Source organism: Epinephelus lanceolatus, chromosome 8 (assembly GCF_041903045.1).
Source record: "Epinephelus lanceolatus isolate andai-2023 chromosome 8, ASM4190304v1, whole genome shotgun sequence".
NCBI lineage: Eukaryota > Metazoa > Chordata > Actinopteri > Perciformes > Serranidae > Epinephelus > Epinephelus lanceolatus.
Window position 1 is genome coordinate 33,502,862 of NC_135741.1, and position 26,825 is coordinate 33,529,686.

At 41.3% G+C, this 26,825-nt stretch overlaps 3 protein-coding genes across 5 annotated transcripts; 2 read left to right on the forward strand and 1 right to left on the reverse strand.

The window, feature by feature from the left end:
* Positions 1–733: 733 nt before the first annotated feature.
* LOC117257938 (solute carrier family 35 member E2A) lies at positions 734–13,401 on the forward strand. Of its 2 annotated transcripts, none has more exons than XM_033628355.2 (9): positions 734–1,018; positions 1,637–2,093; positions 3,369–3,504; positions 3,667–3,794; positions 4,957–5,077; positions 5,150–5,203; positions 5,296–5,368; positions 5,664–5,809; positions 10,904–13,401. In XM_033628355.2, the coding sequence occupies exons 2-9, from the start codon at positions 1,826–1,828 to the stop codon at positions 11,130–11,132; spliced, it is 1,155 nt and encodes a 384-aa protein (XP_033484246.1). In that variant the 5' UTR covers positions 734–1,018; positions 1,637–1,825; the 3' UTR covers positions 11,133–13,401. The 2 variants fall into 2 exon arrangements, with proteins under 2 accessions (XP_033484246.1, XP_078026330.1); XM_078170204.1 differs by lacking the exon at positions 10,904–13,401 and adding an exon at positions 6,962–7,693.
* Positions 13,402–14,350: 949 nt separating this feature from the next.
* Positions 14,351–20,014, reverse strand: slc25a45 (solute carrier family 25 member 45). Of its 2 annotated transcripts, XM_033628358.2 has the most exons (6): positions 19,163–20,010; positions 19,047–19,090; positions 18,888–18,959; positions 18,578–18,766; positions 16,409–16,643; positions 14,351–15,106 (listed from the first exon to the last, which is right to left on the reverse strand). In XM_033628358.2, exons 1-6 carry the CDS (start codon positions 19,197–19,199, stop codon positions 14,826–14,828), a joined length of 858 nt encoding a protein of 285 aa, XP_033484249.2. In that variant the 5' UTR covers positions 19,200–20,010; the 3' UTR covers positions 14,351–14,825. The 2 variants fall into 2 exon arrangements, with proteins under 2 accessions (XP_033484249.2, XP_033484248.2); XM_033628357.2 differs by having other exon boundaries at positions 19,047–20,014.
* Positions 20,015–21,993: 1,979 nt separating this feature from the next.
* On the forward strand, positions 21,994–26,044 carry mad2l2 (mitotic arrest deficient 2 like 2). The gene is made up of 8 exons (XM_033628359.2): positions 21,994–22,332; positions 22,719–22,837; positions 22,940–23,011; positions 23,101–23,201; positions 23,307–23,401; positions 24,705–24,778; positions 24,926–25,018; positions 25,158–26,044. The coding sequence occupies exons 1-8, from the start codon at positions 22,293–22,295 to the stop codon at positions 25,194–25,196; spliced, it is 633 nt and encodes a 210-aa protein (XP_033484250.1). The 5' UTR covers positions 21,994–22,292; the 3' UTR covers positions 25,197–26,044.
* The last annotated feature ends 781 nt before the right edge of the window (positions 26,045–26,825 follow it).

Genomic DNA, 26,825 nt, shown 5'->3' on the forward strand with positions numbered 1-26,825 from the left:
GTAGAAGTGCAATACTGTAGTTTCGACAGCTTAATAGCATTATGTGCTAGCTAGTTAGCAATCATTAGCATTACTAACTATGTAGCATTAGCCAACATTTTTAGCAAGTTTGCTGAAGGAAGACATGAAGACCTGAAAAAAGCAATTACCCTGGAATGAGGGCTCAAAGACTTTTAGATAATCAATAAATGGGTCAGGGTTTTGATTTAAGTGAGTTTTATTTAGTCAGCTTGTTTTGAGCTCAGGGGCTTCTTGTCCCAACAAAGACGCCCCTTTACAAGATTTTCCTATTGAAATATTTGTTTTAATTTTACAGATAATTTACTTCATTCTTAAGGGGGCATCTTCCCCCATCTCACCTGACTTTACAGAATTTCAAAATCAAATTAAAAAATAGAGTTTTCCTTTTTCAAGTAGGCCTGTCACCACCTTAAACCCGTTTACTTTGAACACATCAGTTTTCAGCATCTTTTTGTTTCGTGGCAGCTGCGTCAAGTTGAAACAATTCTCACCGGAAACGCAGACATTAGACGTTATAAAATAAAAGCATTTAAAAAAAAATCTGGCTAAAGATGCATATTTATGACCAACTTTCTCTTTGAATCAAAAATACTTAAACATTTTCAGAGCAACTGTTACGATAGAAATTGTGTGAACGTCCGCTAAACCATAGCTAAACCTAGGTTTTATTTTGAAGGTCTCTGCCTGTATCGCGTTGTTCTGTCGGGTTAGCTTGACACTGCACATTGTTGCTAGCAGCCACGTCTCATAGTCAGGTGCACAGATATGGGTAGATAGGTCATAATTTGTGTATGGGTGTCGTGTCATTTACCACCTCCTCATGTTACGGAATATGGCTGACAGCAATGCTGGCTTTGTTTCCACTCCGCTGCTTGTCATGTTACCGCAAAAAAACAACGGCTAGCTAACGTCGGTGTCCAACTTCCTCTTTTATAACCCTCGCTGCTAGTTGAGGTTACTGTATTTCTCAAGTTGAAGCACCCAGAATCAAAGAGAGGTAAGATTTCTGTACGTCTTGAGTTTGCGTGTGTGTGCTGGCAAGTTGACAGCATTTGAAATCTCGTTTGCAGGTAGCGTTACATTGTATGCTTGGCACTTGGGAACAAAGCTCAGCGTCAACGTTGAGCTCACTCGGCTGTTTACAGCAGGTCTGTGTGAGAGGATGTTCATGTTTGGGTCACCTGTTCCCCTCGGTCTTTATTTCAGCTACATGCTCAGTTTGGAGGCTCAAATCACTGTTTCCTTTCAGATGAGGAGCTCTGCTGGTGTAGCAATGTTAATGTGAATTAAGAATACCAAATAGTGTTTATAACAAGATGTTTGCAGTGTGTAATATTCAATAAACCAGTGATAAATACAGTAGAGAGTATGTAACAACACACAACAAACTGTCTGGAGTATGAATGTCAAGTAATAGGGAGTGATTAGAAAATATGCATCAAGTAATTGTATGTAAAATACATGTATCTGATATTTAAAAAGCTGTGCCAAGTGGATGGACAACCTCTAAACCTGCATGTGACAGTATGATAGAAAAATGTGATCTTTACTGGTGCATTGCAAAAGGATGATCTTTTTCTTCTGTTTACCTTTTGTCTCTCACCTGACCTTCCAGCTGCTGCAGCAGAAGACGGGGACTCCAGGACTTAAAGCATTCCCAGCATTTACTGCAAGACTGAAAGACTGAGCGACTGATCACTAGCTGGACCAATCAGAAGATGGACTAACCATCAAAACTCTCATCAACCCCCTTCTCTTCTCACCCACCTGTAGGGTCCCTGGGGGCCCTCAGGCAGCAGGCGCAATGCCGGGCGGCAGGCATCCACTGTGGCGCTTTCTGTCACCATTCCGCACCAGTCAGGAGCGAGTGGTGCTGGCCCGCAGTGAGAGCCTGCCAGGGGAGCAGGTGCTAAAGATCACAGTCACGGAGACGACGGTGATCGAGGCAGAGTCAGGCGTGTGGAACTGGCGCTCCATGGCCTACTTGGGTCTCTGGTACTTCTTCAGCTTCTGCACCCTATTCCTGAACAAGTACATCCTGTCATTGCTGGAGGGGGAGCCCAGCATGCTGGGTAAAGAAAAGGAATAATATACCTCTGATTCTACTAACAGTAAAACTAAGTGGACTTAAAAAGGACTTAAACTTTGATTAGTAATATCTTATAGAACTGTACTGGTGGCTTTCAGGTTAAGCCCTTTATATATTGCATATGTATTTAATGTTACTGCTGAGTACTGGTATGATAGTGGAATTTCTAACTTTTACAATATCTTGAAAATATTGATATCCAATACCAATTTTGATACACTGGGAAAAAAATTGACATTAAGGGCATAAAATTAAATGTTCTTAAAAAATAAATATAAGAAGGCTATAAAATGACAACAACAACTTTTCTTGGCTTGGAGCAGACAACAGCAGAATATCTGTAAATCATAAATATTGTAAATATTAACAATAAATCAATACTTTTTTTTACATTAAAGATAATAATAAACTTCTAGTGCACATGCTCAAAAGCCTCTGAGATTGTCACACATTCAAAAATGCAATAAAGTGCAAGAAAAAAACAACACCATGCTGCAAAGGCCTGTATACAACCACAGCAAGTAAGATGAGTCATGAGAGGATGGCACTGTGATTGCAGGAGGCGAGTGTATGGGGGCACTGCAGTGGTGTGTCTGCGAGAGTGCGAGAAAATATTATCGACAGTATTGACACTGCAGAAAATGAGTGTTAAACCTGTCTCAAATATGTATTCATAAATTGATGTTTTTGACAGCACCACTGCTGAGCATTTCCAAAGCATGCCATGAATCTTAAGACTGACCTCATGTCTTCCAGGCATGAAAAACAACTTGCGTGAATATGTAACTTGCTTAAGATAGTTACTCCATATCCATGAGCAGCCTTTATTTGCTTTCTTTAAGCTACACGACATGTTGAGACAACTTTGAGAAAAGTCTGCTGGTGTATTCAGGGACACTGGTATGTGGCAGGCAGTTCTTGGCATTCCAAACATTTTAATGCAAGGAACAGTTTAAATAACCTGATTCACAACGATCACGCTAGCTTGTTGAATTTCATTTGAAAAGTATTTTTCCAGTAATACATTTGTCTTTTGTTCAATATTTTTAAGGTGCGTTATATTACATTTGATGATAATGTAAATTTGATGAAAAGATTAAAGAATTAATCACTGGCTGTGTCTAAAACATGCAAACACTAGAGCAGGGCCTGAACTGACGTAGTTTGTAAAACCAGTTATGGTTACGCCTATATTAGTCCAGCTGTGAAAAAACAAGGCCATGATAAATATAATGTCTTCTTCCATTGTGCTCCCCAGGTGCCATTCAGATGCTCTCCACCACCGTCATAGGCTTCCTAAAGATGTTTGTGCCCTGTTGCCTGTACCAGCACAAGTCCAGAACTGAGTACCCCCCCAACTTCATCATGATCATGCTGTTTGTTGGACTCATGAGGTGGGTCCCCTCTCTTTTCAGTCAGTAATCACCAGTTACAGAATAATGACTAGAAGCCTCTGAGGAAGTAGCACAGACTTGAGAAGAGATTTACAAATACTGATGCAATCGCTTGTTTTCTACAACACCAGCAGTGGCATAATCTTTGTCTGTATCTGTCAGGTTCACCACAGTGGTTTTGGGCTTGGTGAGCCTGAAGAATGTGGCGGTGTCTTTTGCAGAGACAGTGAAGAGCTCAGCACCCATCTTCACCGTCATCATGTCTAGACTGATCCTTGGAGAGTACACAGGTAGACACTGACTACGTTTACATGCACTAAATATTCTTTTTTCCACTAAGCTGGTTACATAGCTAACAAAAATGAATATTTTACTAATGTTCCTGTTAACATGCAGCCATGTGTACTGACCTGATGTGTTGTTTAACATGTCAGAATATAGAAAAGTGGTATGGCTTGAGCTGCTTGTGCCATTTTGCTGCATCAAAAAAGGATTTTTTTCAAAGTTTTACACCTGTAGTGGACTTGAACTGTGTGAACACGGCCTCCATCTTGTATTCCTTCAGCCACCTTCTTGAAACGCTTGGCACTATGATATTTGTGCATATCCAAGAACCTCTTGATGTCCAAGTTTTTCATAATGTTTAAAAGTAGGTGTGTTACTTTAAACCGGAAATGTGGGCTTTTTTCTTTTGGTCATGCACCTTTACTCCAGCCTTACAAACTGTTGACTAGTTGGTTTGTGTAAAATGCATCCATGACGACACACAGAGCTGACCATAAACAGTCAAAAGGCTATGTGTCACAAACTGTGGTAAAAACCCAACTGACACACATATGCGCTGAATAAATGTCCAAATAATGGCCCTAAAACCTGAATAATATTGGCATACCTCATATGTCCTAATCGGAAAATGCTACAATAGAACACCGTCATATTCAGAATGACAGTAGAATATCACTGTGCATATAAACATAGTCATTGATGTTTTGATGTAAGAGGGGTCGGAGTGTAAAATGTCAGCATAACAGGGCTGTAGGAGTCACTAAATGTCTTCTCTTCTAATGGAGAGTTGAACACTTCTCAGGATTTTGTTGACAGTACGAAAGATACAGTAAAACACCATCCATATTCTTGAATGAGCCAAAATACACTAAAAGCATGTAAAAACAGGTGAAAGACCTGTTAAAGACTGCTTCTGTACAGGGTCCTCTGATGCTTCAAGTCGGAGCATCAAGGTTTATCCAAAGATAAATACTTTGGCTGACTTGTAAAACAGCAAAGCTTACAAAGGGGATCTACAAAGTAAACTTAAATTTGCTTTTGTTGGTATTATTGTATGAAATGTGATTCTACCAGTAGAACTGCCACAGAGGAATCAAATCAAAGGGTTTTATGTTGAAGTGCGGTGTCTCGTTTCATTTGGCATGCCCTTTATTCTCCAACCTGCAGGACTGTGGGTAAACATGTCCCTGTTCCCCGTCATGGCTGGCCTGGCCCTCTGCACAGCCACGGAGATCAGCTTCAACATGCTCGGCTTCTCCGCCGCTCTCTCCACCAACATCATGGACTGGTACTGTGGCACTCACCACAGCTATCCCACAGCAGTGGGATGCTCGATTTAACCCTTTATCTCTGATCTCAGTTTGCAGAATGTATTCTCCAAGAAACTGCTGAGTGGAGACACGTACAAGTTCAGGTAAGAGACTGCAAACCCACAGATTTATAACCGTGAAATTAAAGATTTTTGTGACATCAAAGGCTTGTTAATAAAACTCTGACTTATTTCAGCCCACCAGAACTGCAGTTTTACACCAGTGCAGCAGCAGTCATTATGCTTATACCTGCCTGGGTGTTCCTCTTGGTAGGTAAACACATAATTGCCACAGTTAATGTTGTATTGACATTTTGTTACAGTTAGGCAAGTGTATGTACAGTATGTTCTGTTTCCAATCTATGATATAAGAAGCAGTAGGACTCTGCTGATTTCTACAGATGTGAGGCAGTGCAGCACCAATATTTACTTAAGCATTGTGTGCTGATGTGTTGACAGTTTGTTCATTCAAAATACAGGATGCAGCAGGACTGAAGGTTAAGTTTGAGGCACCAGTTATGATGATGATGTTGACAGTTGTCGTGCTATGTCTCCATGCCTACAGGACATCCCAACGATCGGGAAGAGCGGGCGAAGCTTCAACTTCAGTCAAGACATCATCCTGTTGCTGCTTTTCGATGGTGTCCTGTTCCACCTGCAGAGTGTTACTGCTTATGCTCTCATGGGACGGATTTCCCCAGTTACCTTCAGGTAGGAGACAGACACAAAACCTATTTTTTGACCACATGTTACCACGTCTGGCTACTTATGTCAGCGCTCATTACTTGTGTCCTGACTGGCTTATACCAGCTGCAGGTTTTGGTTTTCTGATGCAGCTGATGTTGAAGATATTTATACACACTGTTAGCCACTTTATTGGGTACACCTGACCAAATATGATCCCTTTTATCTCCAATAAAGTACAGGGTTCTAGGTAAGATTTATCAAGATGCTGGAAATGGCCTGTGCTTATGAGATAACAACATGGTTTGCACGCATGCTGCAAATCCTCAATTTATCATCTTAAAGGGGAATTGTGCCAATTTTACAGATCAAAGTAAACTGTTTGCGGCCAGGTTGCATTGTGGGTAATGTAGGTGCCAAGTGTTGCCAAATAAAAAGAGTTTGTGTAATAGAAAATCAGATAACTCTGGTAGGATTGCAATGCTTAAGTGGTGTGGCACTCCTTTAAATGTGCTCTGTTGGACTCATATCAGCAAAATCTTAAGTCCATCTGACTACACTGAAATCTCTGTCAACATGTTGAAATGATGAGTGCATCATGACTTGACACATTACCTGGTCAACAACAAAGCTTACGTACAGTATGTTGTGACATTTAAATCATGCTCAGTTAGCATTAGCCTAATGCGTGCCAAGAATTCAGTGCCAACACCGTTACACCGCTGACATTGGTTCTGTGTGCCCTGAGCCTAATTCTTACCATGACACACAGATGAACATAATGCCATTTGGGTTAAATTATGAATGGCTGTCAGTAGAGGATGAAAAGACGGAATGAAGGGTGGCTACCTCACTGCAAACCTCTAGGTGTGCTCATATGATATCAGCCAATGTTGCAACGTATTGTGTTATCAAGCTGTTTAGTTATCTGAATCACACATGCCACAAAAGCAACTGTCAACAACAACATATTTCGGTGGTTGCACAATGAATGGGAACACACAGATAACTGTACATGGCACAAAGTAACTGGTCTGCGGGTACAGGTAGACCAGGGCTATTCAATTACAAAGTCAATTGGGCTGGATTTTAAAACCAGAAAATGTCAGCCAAAACATTAAAACCACTGACAGGTGAGGTGAATACCATTGAGCATTTTTTTTTTTTTTTACAATGCAATGTTTTGCTGAGAAACCTTTGGTTCTGGCATTCATGTGGATACCACCTGACATGCTCCACCCACCCAAACATCGTTGCAGACCAAGTACACCCCCGAGTAATGGCACTCCACAAAGGCAGTGGCCCCTTCCACAGCAGGACAATGTTCCATGCCACACCGTAAAAGCTGCTTAGTAATGGCCTGAGGAAAGTGGACAAAGAGGTCAAGACATCGACCTGGCTTCCAAATTCCCCGGATACCAACTTGGTTGAGTATTCGTGGTACATGCCGGTACAGCAGAGACACCAGCGAACCACGGTGGGGCCTCATTGGATCAGAATTGGCTCTGACTTGTCCAGACGTGGACACAGGACCTCTGGGGGTCTCCAGTGGTCCTGTGGTCCTCCAGGGCGTTGGCAGAGGATCCTTTGAGTCCTGTGGGTTACGAGGTGGGGTACCAGCACATCCCACAGATGCTCGATCGAAATGGGATATAGGGAATTTGGAGGCCAGGTCAACACCTTGGGCTCTTTGTCACATTCCTTGGGTCATTCCTGAACAGATTTTGGGGCATGGCATGGAGCATTGTCCACCAATCCCTGCCTTGGACACTCAGAGGTTGCCTCTGGGCCACATGTGGCCTGCGAGCCACCAATTGAATAGGCCTAGTATAGACCCAGAATGCACAAAGTAGCAGGCTTGTGTGCATGAATGTTTGTTTTGCCTGGCATCAGTCCAGTTGTGAAACTACACTGGCTGGCCAAAAAAAAAGTCGCCACCTGGATTTAACTAAGCAAATAGGTACGAGCCTCCTATTGGATAATTACTGCATGGGCGATTATCTTTCAGCTGGCAACAAGTTATTTAACCCCAACTGGTGCAATGAGTTGCTTCTCATTTCCTAAACAACCATGTCGAAAGACACATCCCGTGGTCGTGGAAAAGATGTTAGTCTGTTTGAGAAGGGTCAAATCATTGGCATGCATCAAGCAGAGAAAACATCTAAGGAGATTGCAGAAACTACTAAAATTGGGTTAAGAACTGTCCAACGCATTATTAAAAACTGGAAGGATAGTGGGAACCCATCGTCTTCGAGGAAGAAATGTGGCCGGAAAAAAATCCTCAGTGACCGTGATCAGCGATCACTTAAACGTTTGGTGAGATCAAATCGAAGAAAAACAACAGTAGAACTCAGGGCTATGTTTAATAGTGAAAGTAAGAGCATTTCCACACGCACAATGCGAAGGGAACTCAAGGGATTGGGACTGAACAGCTGTGTAGCCTTAAGAAAACCACTAATCAGTGAGGCTAACCGGAAAAAAAGGCTTCAATTTGCTAGGGAGCATAAAGATTGGACTCTGGAGCAATGGAAGAAGGTCATGTGGTCTGATGAGTCCAGATTTACCCTGTTCCAGAGTGATGGGCGCATCAGGGTAAGAAGAGAGGCAGATGAAGTGATGCACCCATCATGCCTAGTGCCTACTGTACAAGCCTGTGGGGGCAGTGTTATGATCTGGGGTTGCTGCAGTTGGTCAGGTCTAGGTTCAGCAACAGTATGTGCTCAAAGAATGAGGTCAGCTGACTACCTGAATATACTGAATGACCAGGTTATTCCATCAATGGATTTTTTCTTCCCTGATGGCACGGGCATATTCCAAGATGACAATGCCAGGATTCATCGGGCTCAAATTGTGAAAGACTGGTTCAGGGAGCATGAGACATCATTTTCACACATGGATTGGCCACCACAGAGTCCAGACCTTAACCCCATTGAGAATCTTTGGGATGTGCTGGAGAAGGCTTTGCGCAGCGGTCAGACTCTACCAACATCAATGCAAGATCTTGGTGAAAAATTAATGCAACACTGGATGGAAATAAATCTTGTGACATTGCAGAAGCTTATCGAAACAATGCCACAGCGAATGCGTGCCGTAATCAAAGCTAAAGGCGGTCCAACGAAATATTAGAGTGTATGACCTTTTTTTTTGGTGGTGACTTTTTTTTTGGCCAGGCAGTGTATTTATGTTGGCTGAGCCAAAATGATTAAAAGTTGAAACCTACAAATCCCTATCTGTTATTGCTTATTACATACAACTAATAATGGCACTTGTGGGACTTTTGTATAAAAGTAACATCACACTTCAGCACTCAGCCTCTCCCTCTCGTGATATTACTTACTTGTTTGATCTATGGGGCCATTATGGTAGCAAAATAGCTGCAAATGCGTATCTCAATCTGTGTGTGCGTAATCAGATTTGTACATGTGTAAAATAATTTGTAAAAGCGTAATAAAGTTTGTGAATGCATACAAAAATCTGCAAATGTGTATTTAGAATCTGTGTGCGTAATCAGATATGTAAATGTGTAAAAAAAATCTACAAATCTGTATCTAGATTTGCAAGTGTGTTGCAGTCTGTAAATCTGTACAGTGATCTGTAAATGCGTACAACAATCTGTAAATCTGTACAGTGATCTGTAAATGCGTACAACAATCTGTAAATCTGTACAAGGATCTGTAAATGCGTACAGAGATCCGTAAATATGTAGACAGATTTGTAAATACCTATATCTTCAGCTTTAACTCAGTCGGGCCTCTCAATTGGCTCTCTTTGTACACGTGATTTTTGCTACTCTTCTGCCATGTGAGATCTGCAAATGCGTGAGAAGATTCGTGTCTATAACTCAAAGTGTGCATCACCCTGAGCACAGGCTCACAGGCGCTATTTTGCTGCACTGTTTTATTGTATGGACAGGCTGCAGCCTTGGAGGCCTATGGATTCTCGTTTGCTCACTGTAAGTACATGTTCAGGTTTTTTGCAGTAGTTGTCATGAGTAACTTAGTATTGCCAAGCTTTGTTAAAATAAAGTCGGTAACTTTATCTGTGAAGACGTTGTCTGCTCAGCCTCAGCTCACCGAGCAAAAACTAGTGGACGGCAGCTTGAGCCTGTCAGCTTGTGCTCAGGGTGACGCACACTTTGAGTTACAGACACAAATCTTCTCACACATTTGCGGATCTCACACAGCAGAAGAGTAGCAAAAATCACGTGTACAAGGAGAGCCAATTGAGAGGCCCGACTGAGTTAAAACTGAAGACATAGGTATTTACAAAAATGTCTACATATTTACAGATCTCTGTACGCATTTGCAGATCTGTGTACAGATTTACAGATCATTGTACAGATTTACAGATCGTTGTACACATTTACAGATTGTTGTACACATTTACAGATCGTTGTACACATTTACAGATCGTTGTACACATTTACAGATTGTTGTACACATTTACAGATCGTTGTACACATTTACAGATCGCAATACACTTGCAAATCTGAATACAGATTTGTAGATTTTTTTACACACTTACATATCTGATTACGCACACACAGATTCTAAATGCACATTTGCAGATTTTTGTACGCATTCACAAACTTAATTACGCTTTTACAAATTATTTTACACATGTACAAATCTGATTATGCACACACAGATTGAGATACGCATTTGCAGCTATTTTGCTACCATAATGGCCCCATATTGATCAGCCTAACTGCTGTGCTTGATTACAAAAAAGTTTCATCAACAAGTGCAGTTTTTTGGGGGTTTTTTCTCACTGGTCTGCACACCCTGAAAAAATTAAAAGAGAAAGTAACATGTACTTTGACTAATTTATCAACCAGGTACTTTTTTATTTTTATTTGAGTAGGTTTCTCAAATAATAATTTTCACTTTAACTTGAGTCATTTTTTATGGGACAAATTGTACTTTAACTTACATGTGGATTTTCTACCCACCACTGTCGGTGAACTCTGCCATTGGTCGAGTCGTGTTCTGGCATTCAAACCTGTAACCAAATGAGAATCTGTGCCATGTTTCTCCATATCAGATAATGATCTCATCCAGGCAATGAACTGGATTCATCCGATGTTAACACCAACAGTAAAAACCTTCATCTCTTCCTCAGTGTTGCCAGCACCGTCAAGCACGCCCTGTCGGTTTGGCTGAGCATCATCGTGTTCAGTAACCCCATCACCATCCTCAGCGCCACCGGCACCGTCCTCGTCTTCATCGGGGTCTTGTTGTACAACAAGGCCAGGCAGGTCCAGAGGGCAACTTTGCAGGCCATGGCTGCCGAGCAGAACCACAAACCACTTCTGCAGGACCAGGATTTCCAAGCCTCTCAGTCACACTGAGGACTTGGCACTTGAGACTGAAATGCTGCCTGGAAAAGGATCAAGGTATTAACAACATTCTGTTTGCTTATCTGTGGCTGTTCAGACAGGCTAACTGGATCTCTGTTTGTTCTTTACTGTGCACACATTCTAGTTCAAGAGGACCGACTCATGTTTTGTTTTCCCAGGATCTATATAGTGTCACTGACATGTCTTAGAGCTGAAGGTAAATTTTGGTGACTGACTTTGTATAGGTCAAATCCATCACTAGTCCTGTGCAACAGTATAGACAATATTCCTTTGTCTTTAACCTGACTGCATTCTTACAGTCCTTGATCCTTTGCTTTGTCTAATATCGGTCAGTAAAAGGAAAAGCTCAGGGCGTCCTTCAGCTTTTTGAAGGAAGTGACTTCTGTAAGCTCTTAGTCTTACATTTGCATTCCAGAACGTGCTGCTTTGTTTCTCATCTGTGGTACAGCAGCTGCTGAATGTATGCTATTGTGAATAAGTGTAAAGCATTGAAGCTGTAAGATTTTTAATCCTGTGATGGTGTAACCTACACTGTATCATACAATGTCAAACTGATCTCGCTTGCATCTGAATATAAGATGTGAACAGGGCACCGGTGCCTGAGATGGGAGGCCTTTTCGGAGGCTTGTCCAGCCAAAGCTTCGACTTGCCGTTTGACACATTTTTAAACAATGTGTGGAACATTTGAAAGCCACATACTGCATTCTAGGAATGCTCATCCTCCATCATGAACTGTCATGGGTGTATATAGGGGTTTATGTACTTGCATTTCGTTCTTTGTAAACTGACTTTCCTTTAGTGCATGCTGGGATAGCAGCCCTGGCGACCCTGAACAGGAAAAGGGTCTTAAAGAATGACTGGATCGATGAGCCGCTGTAGGTCACACATTCCTAGTCTTATAGACAAACAGTATATTACAACTTGGGTTTTATTTTGTGGCTCGGCCCATCTGCTCTGTTGGTTATGCCTAACAGTCAGACCATCGAACAGGTTCAACAAGTTAGTCACAGTAAAAGCAAACTGTGAAATTACTACACAACTGCCTGCTTTAAATATCACAGTTTGCAAACAAAATTTATGGATCAATCATGACCCGCTGTTCTTACTGTAGCTGTTTGCACTCAATAAGGCATGGTTAACGACATTACAGAAGCAATCACTTTTATTATTCTCCCTTCAAAAAAAGCATGAGCTTATGTTGCATTACTGCTGGTTTACAAGCTGTCTGATTGACTGATCTGTTTGTGTTTCGTTCCCTGTTGGATCTGTTTTTGGCTTTGTCACCATGTTCCCAAATCTCAGGTGATTGCAGTGTTATCACAAACAACAGAGCCAATGGCCTGAACGATAAAACTCAACTTGTAATAAACCAGAGAGCTCCTAAAAGACCTCATGCATCAAACCCCTGTTAACTTTAAACTAGTAGGATTCAATATAAAACCTGTGCCACTGGTTAAAGCGTCATTTCTGTGAGCCTCCTGTGGTTGTTGCTACTTTTAAACACACATGTTGTTCATGAACACGTTTGTGATAAGAGCTGTGATGACAAATTAAGTGTTTTCCCCTCGTTGACATCTTGCCAAAAACAGCTACATGGTGCCAATAATGTAACATATGAATCTTTTTCTGATCTGTAATCACACTGCCTCACGTCTCCTGCTCTGCTCTGTGTGTGCGTCCAAGTTCCTGTGCTGATTTCTCTGAGGTCAATGACTAACAAAGTCCATCGGGTGTCTGATAGGACCAATCTGTGTTAATCATTGCAAGTCTGACTATCAGGCTAGTTTTTGTGCCTCAAGAAGCAGTTTACTTTCTGTTCTTACATGTGCTCACACTTGGGCAGCATTTTGATTATGACCACAAGGGTTGTCTTACTTGAACGCATTTGTTGTAAATTACGTTGAAACACGTTCATTCTGCATGGCTATTTTCCTGTTATTGTTTGAGATTTTTCTCTCTGGGTAAAGTGCTTATAAAAACAGGTGTGGGCTCAGATTATATGTTTTTACCCTTTTTTTCCCATGTTGTCTCTCTTGAATGCTGCTTCAAGAGGCAAGTCCAGACAAACTGGGTTTTTCTGTTGTGTATTTGTATCATATTTCAAAGGTTGGAAGTGTGGAGGTAGGAAAGAGCAGGTATGAACGGTTTGTTTGGGAACGTGCAAATCAAAGATGTAAAAATATTGACTAATATAACTGTTGAGTGAGGATGTAATGATGTTTGTTGGACACTGTGCAGAAAATAAAGTATTTTCTCTTCAGCACATTGCGTGAGTGTACTTTGAATTTTGAGTGGTCTCATGTTGCATACCTGATTTACATACACACTAGTATCCTAATTGTAACTAGTATATACAATGTATCTTATGTTTGAACGTGTAAACAACACATTTTCATTTATTATTCAATTTGGAAATTGCTTTTTGACAAAAACTATGATGCACAACAAGCTCTAAATACAAACATTGACATTTTATTGCCTTAGTTTACATGGTGACTGTGTTGGCAAACATGGAAAAGCATTGAGATTAACTGGAGATTTTGGCCTCCAGGCAAGTGCACTTCCAGTATTTACTCCCCATCTAGCCTTGTTTTTAGTCGCTACTAACTCTTGAGTGAAATATCTGGCTCTTTTGCAGCTTAAAAACACTAAAACTCTCTGCAGTGCTCAAGGGAACTGCAGTCAGGTGATGATTTTCTACAAGTGACCCTTTTCATGTTGCACACAGGCATTCGATCTGTAGTTAACAAAAAAAAAAGTTAATTACAGCAGCTTTAACTCAAGGTCCGCCCAATCCTTCCTCGCCATTTAAGACCAGAGCGCATACTGCAAACTTACAAGGGATGTTGCATGGCTGGGCTATCAGAACATCTAATCAGTCTTCAAGTCTCACCATGACAGGACTTACCACAAGCCATTCAAAACCTTAAGATGGCTGCTGATACAAACAGGACAAACCTGTAAGGGAAATAGGACCTCTGCTTGGACAAAACCTGTAGTGATGTTTGACATCACATGCAACGACTCCGTGAAACACTACATGGATGAAACATGAGAATCCCTGACAAGAGACTGAATGAATTCCAGCAATATAAACATCCACAGTTTGTGAACAGCAGGCCAAAACTAGACAGCTCTGACTTCAGAGCAACAGATGAGAGATCTCATCTCAGGAGGGGGGACCGCTCATCAATAATGAAATCATCTACATTCTTTCCGTTGTTCATTTATTAGAAAATTGAGAGAAAGAAAATGCTTTTAAATAAAATGTAAAACCTATAGTTGAAAATGCACCTTTTGCAGTTACATTCATATTTTGTAGCACAATGGATCTGATGTCCAGTAAATATGAGCAGCTTCGCCGTGATATGCTCCATTAAAGCTGTGCAAGTCACAAGAAACTCAGCTGGAGCTGAATTTGAACATTTTCATCAATTACGCTTAGCTGCAGTGTGTTCAAGTTTTTGATCCTTGCTGAATGAGAGTTGACCTATTCCACACAGACTTACAAAATTGAAAAAAGCAGTATTTCAATACTCATCATCTTCAGATTGTCTAAAACTGAGACCATTTCAACTGATAATGTCAAGTCTTCCTGAGAATATCTAGCCTACAGCCATATTGTGTATGAATAAATCCTCCACAACATGGGGAGATCTTTCAAAGGTGCGGCACAGAGTGAGGTCATCTCGTCGGTGGATAGAAAGTCTTCATCAGCATCTCGTAGCTGAGGAAGGTGACGGCGTTGACGGGGAAGGCCCTCAGGCTGTTGAGTGTCAGGCCTTTGAAAAAGACCCTCACTCCCTCCTCTCTGATGCTCTCTCTCATGCAGTGGAGGACCCCGCTGTACTCCCGGCCGCCAGCTCCTGACATCTGGAGCCGGGCTTTCACCACGTCCATGGGTGTGGCAAAGGCCCAGGTCACCACTCCCGCCAAGCCCCCTGCCATCAATATTGCAAATGTACCTGAGGACAGGAAAGTTAAATGAATAATGTACACCTTTAAAGTTGTGCATGTACTGAAAAATTACATTTCAAATTTCTAAATTAAACTAAAACAAATTTTCTCCTGGACAGCAGTTATGAAACACTCTGTCCAAAGAAAGCCAGACCCACAAGTGTTAGCCTACATCTGTTGCTTCTTCCTTTTAATCTGTTCAGTATGTTTTATATAGAAACCCATTTCCATCAGGAGAAGAAAAAAAGGTAAATTATGAGATAATAAGTCAAATGTATACAATACTTAATCAAACACATGGTGCTGAGTCAATATTAAAACTCAGATTTACTATGTCAAAACTACAAGACACTAAATCAATATCATAAGATGCCAAGTCAAAATTTAATTATGATGTATTTTTCACGCAGCAACCTTTAAGTGCCAAAAACTGCAGTTCATCAAATGGCCACTTGAGGCTGGCTCCAGAGGCCAGTCAATCCCCATAAACCCCTGGTACAAAAAGATGTTTTGGTCTCTAAAATTAATTTCCTCCATCATGACAACTTTATGGGGGTGAATTTTGTGTCGACTCACCCATTTAAATTTTGTTAAGGCTTAAAAATTATGTGTAATTAAGGGTGGGCTGCTTTGAGTGTCAGACCCACCCCTTCCTTCTGAACAGCTGCACCCTCTCGTCCGAATATGGTCAGTTGTGTCTCCAAAAATCCAAGATGGCGACATCCAAAATGCCAAACAGGTGGTTTCAAAACCATGGATGTATAAAGTAAACTGGGAACAGCCTTGGAGGCGGAGCTTCATTTATTCCTATGAAAGTTGCTCAATGGTACTGAAGACAAAAAACTTCCCAGGTCTAAAATTACCCTGGTACAAAGAGTAGCACAGCAGAGACTTCCACCAGCCGAGCAGCTAACTTCCTGTTTAGCTCTCTGCAAACTTGAATGGAGATAAAATGATTAAATCGAGCAGCTCTTCTTCAGTTTAGAGAAATTTTTTTGGATCGAATGGATCAAATCCCAATAGTCAAACGAGTTTTTTCTTGGGGGTTTTATCTTATGATTTTTACTTCTTAAGTCAAATATCTGACAAAGTATCATACTTTTCTTGTATCTCATGATTCTGATTTAGAAAGATAAAAGCCTGACTTACTAAGCCATTATTTTGATTTACCATAAGTGTTTTTTTCTAACGTTCTTTCAACAGCTCGTCCATTATTTTTCCAGACAGAAATGACCTTCCATATTTCACACTATCCTCGTTACTTATGTATTGAGGGTCTTCAATGATGCAGCGTTCCCTCTGAAACTGACCTGACTCTTTGCCAGTCTCGGTCAGAGCCTTTCGAGTGACCTCGTAAGGCAAAAAGTAGAGTCCATAGCAGGGTACGTCCCTCAGGGCGAGGGCAAACCCTCCTCTGAACAGACCCCTGGGCCCCTCCTCCTTCAAGATGACGGCAACACAGTGAATGGGTCCCCGGTATCGGACAGCAGTTGTTTGACCCTGCAGACGCACCTTCACCAGGTCAATGGGTGCCAAAACAAACACCTGAAAGCAGATCAAGTTAAAGTATTAGAACACTCAAATCATGTGTATCATATAATTTTGGTTTAGACAGAAGTGTCTAAGGTTTTATGACACAGAGCTTGCAAAAGCATATCACTTAAAAGGATTAGCCTGGTCATACTTTTAACTGACAGCAAATCCAAAGAAAAAACTCAAACCAACAAAGATTAAAACTAGACTGAATCTAACAAGTACTGTAGATTAAGTGTTTGGCACTCTGCTTAAATATCAAGTATCATGCACACACACATAGGCAGTTGATGGAAGCCACAATATTCATTGCGTGTTTTGTCAGCAAGTATCCTGCTAGAACTCCTGACTCTTGTATCCTCTTCTCTATACAGTCACACAAACACCTCAGTATATGGAGACACTATCTGTTCCTCCTGCGTTTGTATTTTCATAAGGAATAAACCTAGATAAAGCAGGCCTCTGTCCACCAATCACTGTGCACAGAGTAAGCAAATCTCATTCATGAAGCAGAGCATTCCACAGCAAAAGGGTCAGGTGCTCACATCCTCTCTGCTCAAGACCTCTCTCCATTTCTTAAAGTGACTCTTAGCAGCTTTGTGAATAAGAGGAAATTCTTGGTTGGGAACCTCTAGGAGGCGTCCTTGCTCTAGTGGTCAGATGAAGTACTGCATGAATACTGATAGTCATGACATTTGAGTAGGTATTCATGATCCACAGAGGATGATTTCCTGAAGATTTCTGACCCCTAGAACATCTGTACACTACCATCTAGGGATGGGAATTGGTAAGATTTTATTGATACCAATGCCATTGTGGATTCCGCTTAACGGTCCAATTCTTGATCATCTCCCTAATTGATTCATGATCAATTTTCTGTGTGGGGAAAGTAAGCCTTCACAGGTTTTTAGCACCAACACAATTGTTTTACTATCCCTGTGTCTGAACACGATGTAGAAACAGAGTAGAAAAAGGCAGGCATGTGACTCAGGTGTGCAAATTCTTCACTGCTTAACTGTTTTCTTAGTCAAAGAAAAAATCTTACCTCCCTGTGTGGTGTTAATGTTATTATACCATAGGATATCTACCCTTGGTAACAGACACACTGCTTGGTCTGGGAGGCAGTGGCACTCGTGTGTAGAGCTTCAATTTCTCCACCATGTTTCTTTTTTTGTTGCGTGTTTCCAGTAGATGCATAAGTTTGGTGTCATTATTTTGCAATGTGGAATTGATAAGCTCGGAGGCATACGATTCCAGCACATCGGAGCTAGTTCTCAACTGGAACTGCTTGTGGATTTACATCTGTACCACCATGAGGGTAGAATTAATTCTTTGGTACATGACATGGTATCTCAAAGTATAATGACCGGACTTCACAAAAGGTATTCATGGTTCTCTTGCAAATGAATTCTGATGATTCAGCTCGTCCTTGACTGACACTTTTGTCAATGTCAATGAATGCTGACAACTATTTGCCTGTACTTTAACCTTGCAGCCTTTACTTAGGACCCAGGTATCAAGCTAAACTTTTTTCCTGAAGACCGAAGATTTCTAAATGAGCATGGCTGATTGCTACATCTTTAACTTCACGAACCCTTGACCTACCCTCAGGCTACTGGCTCAGATCACATTCTTGACACTGCTTTGAAGAAAATATTTGTTTTGGGGGGATGTAATGGACATTTCTTCCTCTAGAGGCCAGTTGCACATACACTTAAGTCTTATTTTCACACAATATCTGAATTCTACTTGGAGTAGACACATGACACCAAAAATAATTTGCCAAAACCTCTGTGAAGGGAGTTCTCACACCCTACGAATGGTCAATGTCATAGCACTTGTGGTCCTGTGAAACCCTAACAGTCACTATGCCAGTAATACCTGCAGTTATGGTCTTGCAAAGGTGCTTTCGATGAAACCAACCGGTGAACGTCAGGTGTTCTTACCTGCACCAGACCTGAGAAGGAGCCGGCTGCGAAGACCTGTGCAGCAGAGGCCGGTTTTCCCTGATTGCGGTCACTGCGCTGAGATTGAGTGAGGTAATCTAAGGCATTACTGTAGGAACCAAAGACAACAGAGTTTGTGATGCCTGTGGTCAGCACCGGAAATGCCATGCCTTTGAAGAATCCACGGAGCTGATATAAAAAAGACATAACAAACAGATAAATAAGCATGCATCAATACGTTGTGTCATGTGTTTTATGGTGGAGATGCAGTGATATCTGGTAAAACAATTACAGAAGACATGACACCTACCCCCTCATTAGAGTATGTTTTAGATAAACAGTCAAATATCCCTTTGTACACAGACTGGGCCTGCAGTCGCACCTACAGTTGAAACATTAAGTGTCAGAATAAGTTTATGCATGTGGTCATGATTATTGACTGCAATGTGTATAGTATAGATTATGCAACCTTCACAGTGTCTAATGGATGTCCAACTGCAAGTCCCACTGCACCTACATGAACCAGCAAGGACATGTTATGACATGCACGCAAATATGTTAAATGTAAAATGTAGTTTTTCTTACCGGAAATGCTCCCAGCTATGAATTCTAAAAAAGGCATGACTTGGACACTTTCATAAACTGCAGAGAAGAACTTGTCCCACTACAGGCGGGTTATAAAGATAACACTGGAGGATGCTTTACAGCTGCTATAAAGCGATGTGACTGTGCTCCAGCAGCCAAAGGGAAGGTTAGCTAATATATGACAGTCACAGATAGGTCGGTGGTTTAAGTCGGGTTAGGCAAAATGCTCTTACCCTGTAAGAAAAATGCAGCTGAGAGGCTTTAATCCTCAAAAGTAACGTAAATCCTAAATTACTAAATCTCCTCTGTGGAGCATTGGGCATCATATGCATGAAAACGTGTCATTTCCACAACTCTTCATCGGACTTTTTAAGGTAGTTTTCAGTCACGTGACTGTGGAGCCCTGGTGGACAAAATGACAGATATCTCCATACATCCACGATAGATGTGTGCAAAACAAAGATCCAGCATGGAGGCCAGCACTAGAAACTCCATCCATCTGCAGATTCGTCGGTTTTTCTTATGTTTCAAGCCACGGGTGTTTAAATCAGCTCTCCAAAGAAAAAACAAACAAAGGTGTGGATAAATTTGGGCGATTGCGATCCACATCCAGCATCACCCACAGTATGTCAATCGGTAAAAGCAGCAAGTTCCTGCAGGAGCTCTGCTTCGGCGATGTTTGCCGCTATCTTGGAAAGACTCCCTCTCCTTACACTGCTGATGCATGCACCACAAGTGCTCGTATTACAAGATTGAGACATGCTGCAGAACAGTCTGTTTAAAGCGTACACGACAGGCTCCTGCAAACCGCGCCCACCACTAGTACAAGACAAACCCACTAACACGATGGCCACCTGAACCCTGTTACACTGCAGTTAATGCGATTCACTTCATGCGTGAGGAGATATAACCCTTCCCACTACCCTCATCCAAACCTTAACCACCTGTCTTTTAAGGGACACGTGGTTTTGTTGTAGGATATGATGGATAAGCAGGAAGAGGACGCTAGGGTGATTGACATGGGTAGGGTTTTATTTTAAGGTAGGTGTGTGTGTGTGTGTGTGTGTGTGTGTGTGTGTGTGTGTATGAGAAAGAGTCCTTAAACACTCCAATCTATGATCGGACCAACATTACTGCATGGTAGTGAAGTGTGGGGTCTTCTTGTGATTCAGGACTTTGAAATATGGGACAAACATCCAATGGGATGCACATCTGTGTCCAAATTGAAGCAGTGTGAGGAATGGGTTGAGGGGGTGTCATGGGGTCATGTATTTTGGTGTGTGCTTTGCATGTGTTGGTGTTGAGTTCTGCGACCTTAAGGGCGGGGAGGTTAATCACTAAAGTTCTACATTTGCAAGAGTATCCACAGGAGCACAATGGATGCCGATCTGATCTCGGCCGACTCATTCATTCATCTTCTAACCGCTTCATCCTCTTGAGGGTCGCGGGGGGGCTGGAGCCTATCCCAGCTGACATCGGGCGAGAGGCAGGGTACACCCTGGACAGGTCGCCAGACTATCACAGGGTGGACACATAGAGACAGACAACCATTCACGCTCACATTCACACCTACGGACAATTTAGAGTTATCAATTAACCTAGTCCCCAATCTGCATGTCTTTGGACTGTGGGAGGAAGCCGGAGTGCCCGGAGCGAACCCACGCTGACATGGGGAGAACATGCAAACTCCACACAGAAGGGCTCCCACACCCGGGATCAAACCAGGTGCCCTCTTGCTGTGAGGCGACAGTGCTAACCACCACACCACCGTGCCGCCCATCTCGGCCGACTCCCCTTTTTAATTAACATACAAAAAGAGAAAAAGAGCAATCAAATTCCACAAACACCCAACTCCTACCATTATAAACCTCTCCACTGCCAAGAGAGGAGACCTTTCTGTCATCTGGTCCTGAGGGTCACCTTCTCTAACAGCACAAGGCCCCGGGATAAATCTCACACAATCCAGCCCAACCAAATAATCACTGAAGACAAAGAAAACTACATCAACTAACTGACATCTACCACAAAAGCCCCGAACAAACTTAAATGCTATTTGGCCCTAAACAGACAGTACACCATGTCAAACTATCTGACCTCTGTGACAGATCAGAAACTAAGAAACATACTAACTATGTACAGACTTAGTGATCACAGCCTGGCCATGGAGAATGGTCAACATAGGCAGACCTGACTGCCTAGAGAGAACAGGCTGGTGGAGACAACAACATTTCCTGCTACAATGCAGCACATGTGAAGACTTCACAAAAACTTAAACTTAAGACTTTACAAAAATTAAATGTAAACTACAAGATTTTGATTCACTGGCTGACCGACTAATGCAACACCTACTTGGAAAAAATAGTGTCAGTGCCATAGATGCAGCAAGATATGTCAGTGCATGTCACAGCTTAAGAGACAAGCAATGCAACAACACATATTCATCTCCTCACAGATCACACTCTGCCTTTTTCTTTACTCCTTCACTTAATGTGTTTTTTCTTTAAAATGTATGTCTATGATTTTGTTTTAATGTATTGATGATTGTTTTTGAATTCACTGTCATAATTGTAATTGTGCTTTGGCAACACATAAGCAATGTCATGCCAATAAAGCTTTTTGAATTGAATTTGAGAGACAGAGAGACCTTTATTTTATTTTATTTTATTTTATTTTCTTGCTTGGGCTGGTGTTGGCTGTAAGTCTACTATAATCCACACTTCGGGCAGAAGGTGGCGGTAGCGCACTGTAAACGTTGGAGGCCATCCAACATTAAAACCCAAGAAGAAGAGTAAGAAGCCGCTTGTAAACAACCTGTGACGTCAATGGTATGCGCGACCAAGCTTTGAATCGGCTTCGGTAACGGAGGGAAAACCGTCTTTCGGGTCGTCAAATTATGTTCTCGGCTCGTTTTAATAGTATGCCTCTGTATGTTTTGGATTCTCCCCAAAATATTTACAGAAACTGACATTTTACTTCCCCCGCTGGTTGTCATCGTCAAGCCAGGCAGCTTCAAAAGGATATTAAAAACTGCCTCAAGATAATGCACGCCTGACAGACTGCCGCTTTGCTAACGTTAGCTAGCTAGAAAATTAGCTATTTGATTTATTTGACAGGTGAAAAGCTAGAAAACATGACAACTTTAACAAGGCAAGACCTCAACTTTGGACAAGGTAAGACAACCAGACTAACCAACGGTAACAAACGGTCAACTATCCGTCATTTAGCTGTGGCTCACAGCCGCTGACGTGTAAAACGAATACCTCGATAAAATTCAGCTGATATTTTTGTCAAATAATTTGACCTTGCCTTTGAGTAGATAACACGTTTTACATAGATATGATGAATTATAGGTATATGCTGGTTTATTCGGCATATTAAAACCAGCAGTTTATCTCAGTAAATTATCTTTTACTTGCTGTTTCCCTGTTTTGTGTGAGCTACTCCGGTGACACTAAATTGTACAATATTTGCATGGAGTTTTGTGGTACTTTGTCCTAGTACAAGGCCAATGGGATTGCATGGAGATCTAATTACCCAGTTGATTCCTCTCTTCCAGTGGTTGCTGACATCCTGTGTGAGTTCCTGGAGGTCGCTATTCATCTCATCCTGTATGTCCGTGAAGTTTATCCCTCGGGAATATTTCAGAAGAGAAAGAAATATAATGTACCTGTGCAGGTACATATGAATAAATGTTTACTACAAGCTCACAGTTTTTATGAAGGCTCACATATCTGTAACTCTGATGTTTGTATTTTGTTTTGGTGTGTTTAATTTTAGATGTCATGTCACCCCGAGCTGAATCAGTACATCCAAGACACACTTCACTGTGTAAAGCCACTTATTGAGAAGGTAAGACATGATGTGATGCTGACTGAGGCTGATTAGGAAACATGTCATTTACATGTATACACTGCTTAAGTATTTTGTTTTCCTCCCAGAATGATGCAGAGAAAGTGGTGGTGGTCATCATGGACAAAGAGCATCATCCAGTAGAGCGATTTGTATTTGAGATTTCCCAACCTCCACTGCTGTCTATCAGGTTTTTCCTCTCCTTTAAAAATCATTAATGAAACAACATGCTTATTTTGTGAAACATTTTCAGCGTGATCATGGTCGCTAACTTCTGGTGGTTTTGTTGTTACAGCTCAGACACATTACTGTCACATGTGGAGCAGCTGCTGAGGGCGTTCATCCTGAAGATCAGCGTGTGTGATGCTGTTTTGAATAATAACCCACCAGGTAACATCACTGATGATTACCTAAAGAGGAGCACATAACGGACTTAGTGCCATCTCACCTATATATTCCTAAAACTTTTATAAAGGTTTTGAAAAATGATATACCTCGTTCCCTGCCCTGTATGCAGTAATAGCAGCTAAAAGAAATTGTGTCTACACCAGCTGTGTCCAAAATCTTTTCGGTGATGCCCCTCTTTGTAAGATGAAGCATGTGCAATTGCTACTGTTGTTTCGTTATCACTTTGAAATGATTAAGATTAATGCAATGCAGTAATTATAAATATTATTAGTTAGAACTGTGTTTTACGGGTCGAAAGTTAAAGGTCCCACATCTCCTCATAAGACTTAATTGATCCTCGTGTACACTAGTTTGGAATGCCAGTGTTCATAAAGAAGCACTTTGTCCAGCGTGTGGAAGGTGATCAATTCTACTAACTTACCAAGCCTACCAGGTTGTGTAGTGCCCCAACAAGCCCTATTAATCAAATACTATAATTTTCAGATGGCTGTGGTTGGAATTAATGTCTTCCAATCTTGGCCAAGGAGGCAGGATTTGGGTGATTCTGAGGGGAATGATAAGCCTGTGAGGTGCAGTTCAGGGTATAGCATTCTCTGACACAACTCTTCAGAAACCATAGGGCTACTGAAAATATGTCACTGGACAAGCACACAAGGAAGTAATTAAGTCCAGAGACTAGAGGAATAGAAGATGATCACAATTGTAATGGCCATGACTTTGTTGTTGAAGGAATTCATCCACAAAATGACCAATTGTACATCAGTTAGTCATGCTGTGTTTCTTTGAATTCATGAAGAAAACTGTGACCATCAAGTTTAGTAACAGCAAAACTATATCAAAGCATCAGTTTAAAAACTCTCACACAACTCACTTATCCAGTCGTACTCTCTTTGCTTCCCAAACCCATTCATTTTTGCTAAAACTTACTATATAAAACTGAAATGAATTTGAAACTTATAGATGCTCTCTTCAAAGCCAGACTCCAAATCCAGACTTTTTTTTTTTTCTTTAGCGAAAATGCATGTGTTCAGGAAGTACTGTGCATATGACTGGATAAATGAGACTTGGATTACACTGCACAAATTGTGTGAGAAATTGTAAACAAATTAATTTAAAAAGAAGGCGTGAAGGCATGTTTCACAATCTTGCGTACTTCTGGTAATCTGGCTGCACTACAGTTTGGCCACACTTCTGCAACTGTGGGTGTAAACTTTCTGCCTTCTGTCCAATGGATTCCTCCTTGATACAAATCATAGCCTTATTTGTGACCTCTTGTTTGTCACAGGGTGTTCATTTACAGTCCTGGTACATACTCGAGACGCTGCTACACGCAACATGGAGAAGGTTCAAGTCATCAAGGTGAAGTTTGAAAAGCAGTGCAAACCTACAGATTAACCTTAATACAAACAGAGCAGTATGCTGACTTGAGAATGTTGTAATCAGCTCTAATACTATGTAAACACTGAATAATGATTGTTGTGTCACATGTGTGCATATCCCTCTCAGGATTTTCCATGGATAGTAGCTGATGAGCAGGAGGTCCACATGCAGGAGCCTCGACTCATCCCGCTGAAGACCATGACGTCCGACATTGTAAAAGTGAGCAGAAACAGCCCGTTCATCGACCAGTTTATCATAGACACTGATTCAGTATGCGTGTTTTGTTGGATTGTCATTACATCATGTTGAAATTCCTGTTTGCTTTTACTTACTTCTAATTGTTGTCTGTCTTTAACAGATGCAGCTCTACGTGGAGGAGAGAGCCCAGAAAACATAGGTGCACGCAATATTGAATCATGAGCAAAGTGTGTAACAGCTTCTCAGAGCTGGAACTGTCAAAAAGAAACATGAGTTTCTATTGAACACACGGGAACATCAAGAAAGAGATGAGGTGTGTACATTATGCTGCAGTTGGTGTTAAAGGTTGGACATGGACATTTCATTAAGAATCACATCTTGCCCAGACGACTTGCTGTCGGCCCGTGTTCTCATCACATGCCGTACACATGCATCAATATGATTTTTTTATTGACATGTATTGTGATTAATTACTTTCTATGCAGATCTTCAGTGTAACAGTAGGATCCAAATATAGCTGTTGCACTGTGACAATAAAATTCCAGGGAAAACGAATATAACAATACCGGTTATTGACTCAAATATCTACCACCAGCATCTTCAGCAAACTGGTTTCACTGTAACCCTTTCTTAGCTGTGTTGTATCTGTACTGTAAAAAATATCCACTGTTTATCCTTATGTGGAAATTGTTTTGCTAATGCTCCCCCCCTCGAGGCGGTCTTTTCACCTCCACAGGCAGGTCAGAGGTGAGATCTTGCTGTTTTTCGCCCACTATAATGTCACACTGAGTCATAGCAGGTCTGTGCATGGTGTCTGCTGTATTATTGGTCAGGGATGCAGTGTGAGCGTTTAGAATGAGTTCCTGTGAGTGAGAGGGATCTTTGTGTGTTTTCTCATGCAACCAGTGGTAATGATCACCTCCATACATATGTGACAAATACAAAGTTTTGATGTTGTGACAAAGAAACAGTTTGTACTGCTGATAATGTGATTTTAATATGTCAAAAGCTATTAAATTGTATTAAAATGTTTTTAAAGTACCAAAACCAGAAACCTGTGTCTGAATGAGTTGTAGAATGACTCTTTATAATAAGCAAAACCCATTCGTCTATACTGAATAACAGTTAATGCAGATGGTTTAAGTCTTCAACAGCAACACACCAGAAGTTATGTATTCACAGACCGCCACTTCCACCTGAACAGCCAAAAAGACGGCAGACAACATGTTTCCCTGCCTTTCCTGACATCAGATTATTTAGTGTCTACATATAAAAACAGCAATCCATGCTCCATCCATGTTACATTAAAGGGACAGTTCACCCCAAAATCAAAATTACATATTTTTCTTCTTACCTGTAGTGCTATTTATCGGTTTAGATTGTTTCAGTGTGAGTTGCAGAGCGTTGGAGGTATCGGCCGTAGAGATGTCTGCCTTCTCTACAATATAATGGAACTAGATGGCACTCAGCTTGTGGTGCTCAAAGTGCCAAAAAAATACCTTTTAAAAAATCAAAAGCAATGTCTATTTCCAGAAATCATTACCCAGTTACTCAAGATAATCCACAGACCTTGTTGTGAGCAGTTTCATGTTGGGACTATTTTCTTTCTACCGAACTACACCCACCAACCATATCACCGCACAGAAGGAAGCGTGCATCTACTCATCAACAAGAGGCTTGTACTCGTGACAAAGTGAGATGTAAACATTAATGTTGTCTTCCTCAGCTGAGCTGTAATGTCAGTAAGCTAAGCGGTGCTAGTTGCGCTACAAGTAAACGCATTGTTTACATGTGTTTGCACAATGTGGAAAAGCAATAAATAAACAGT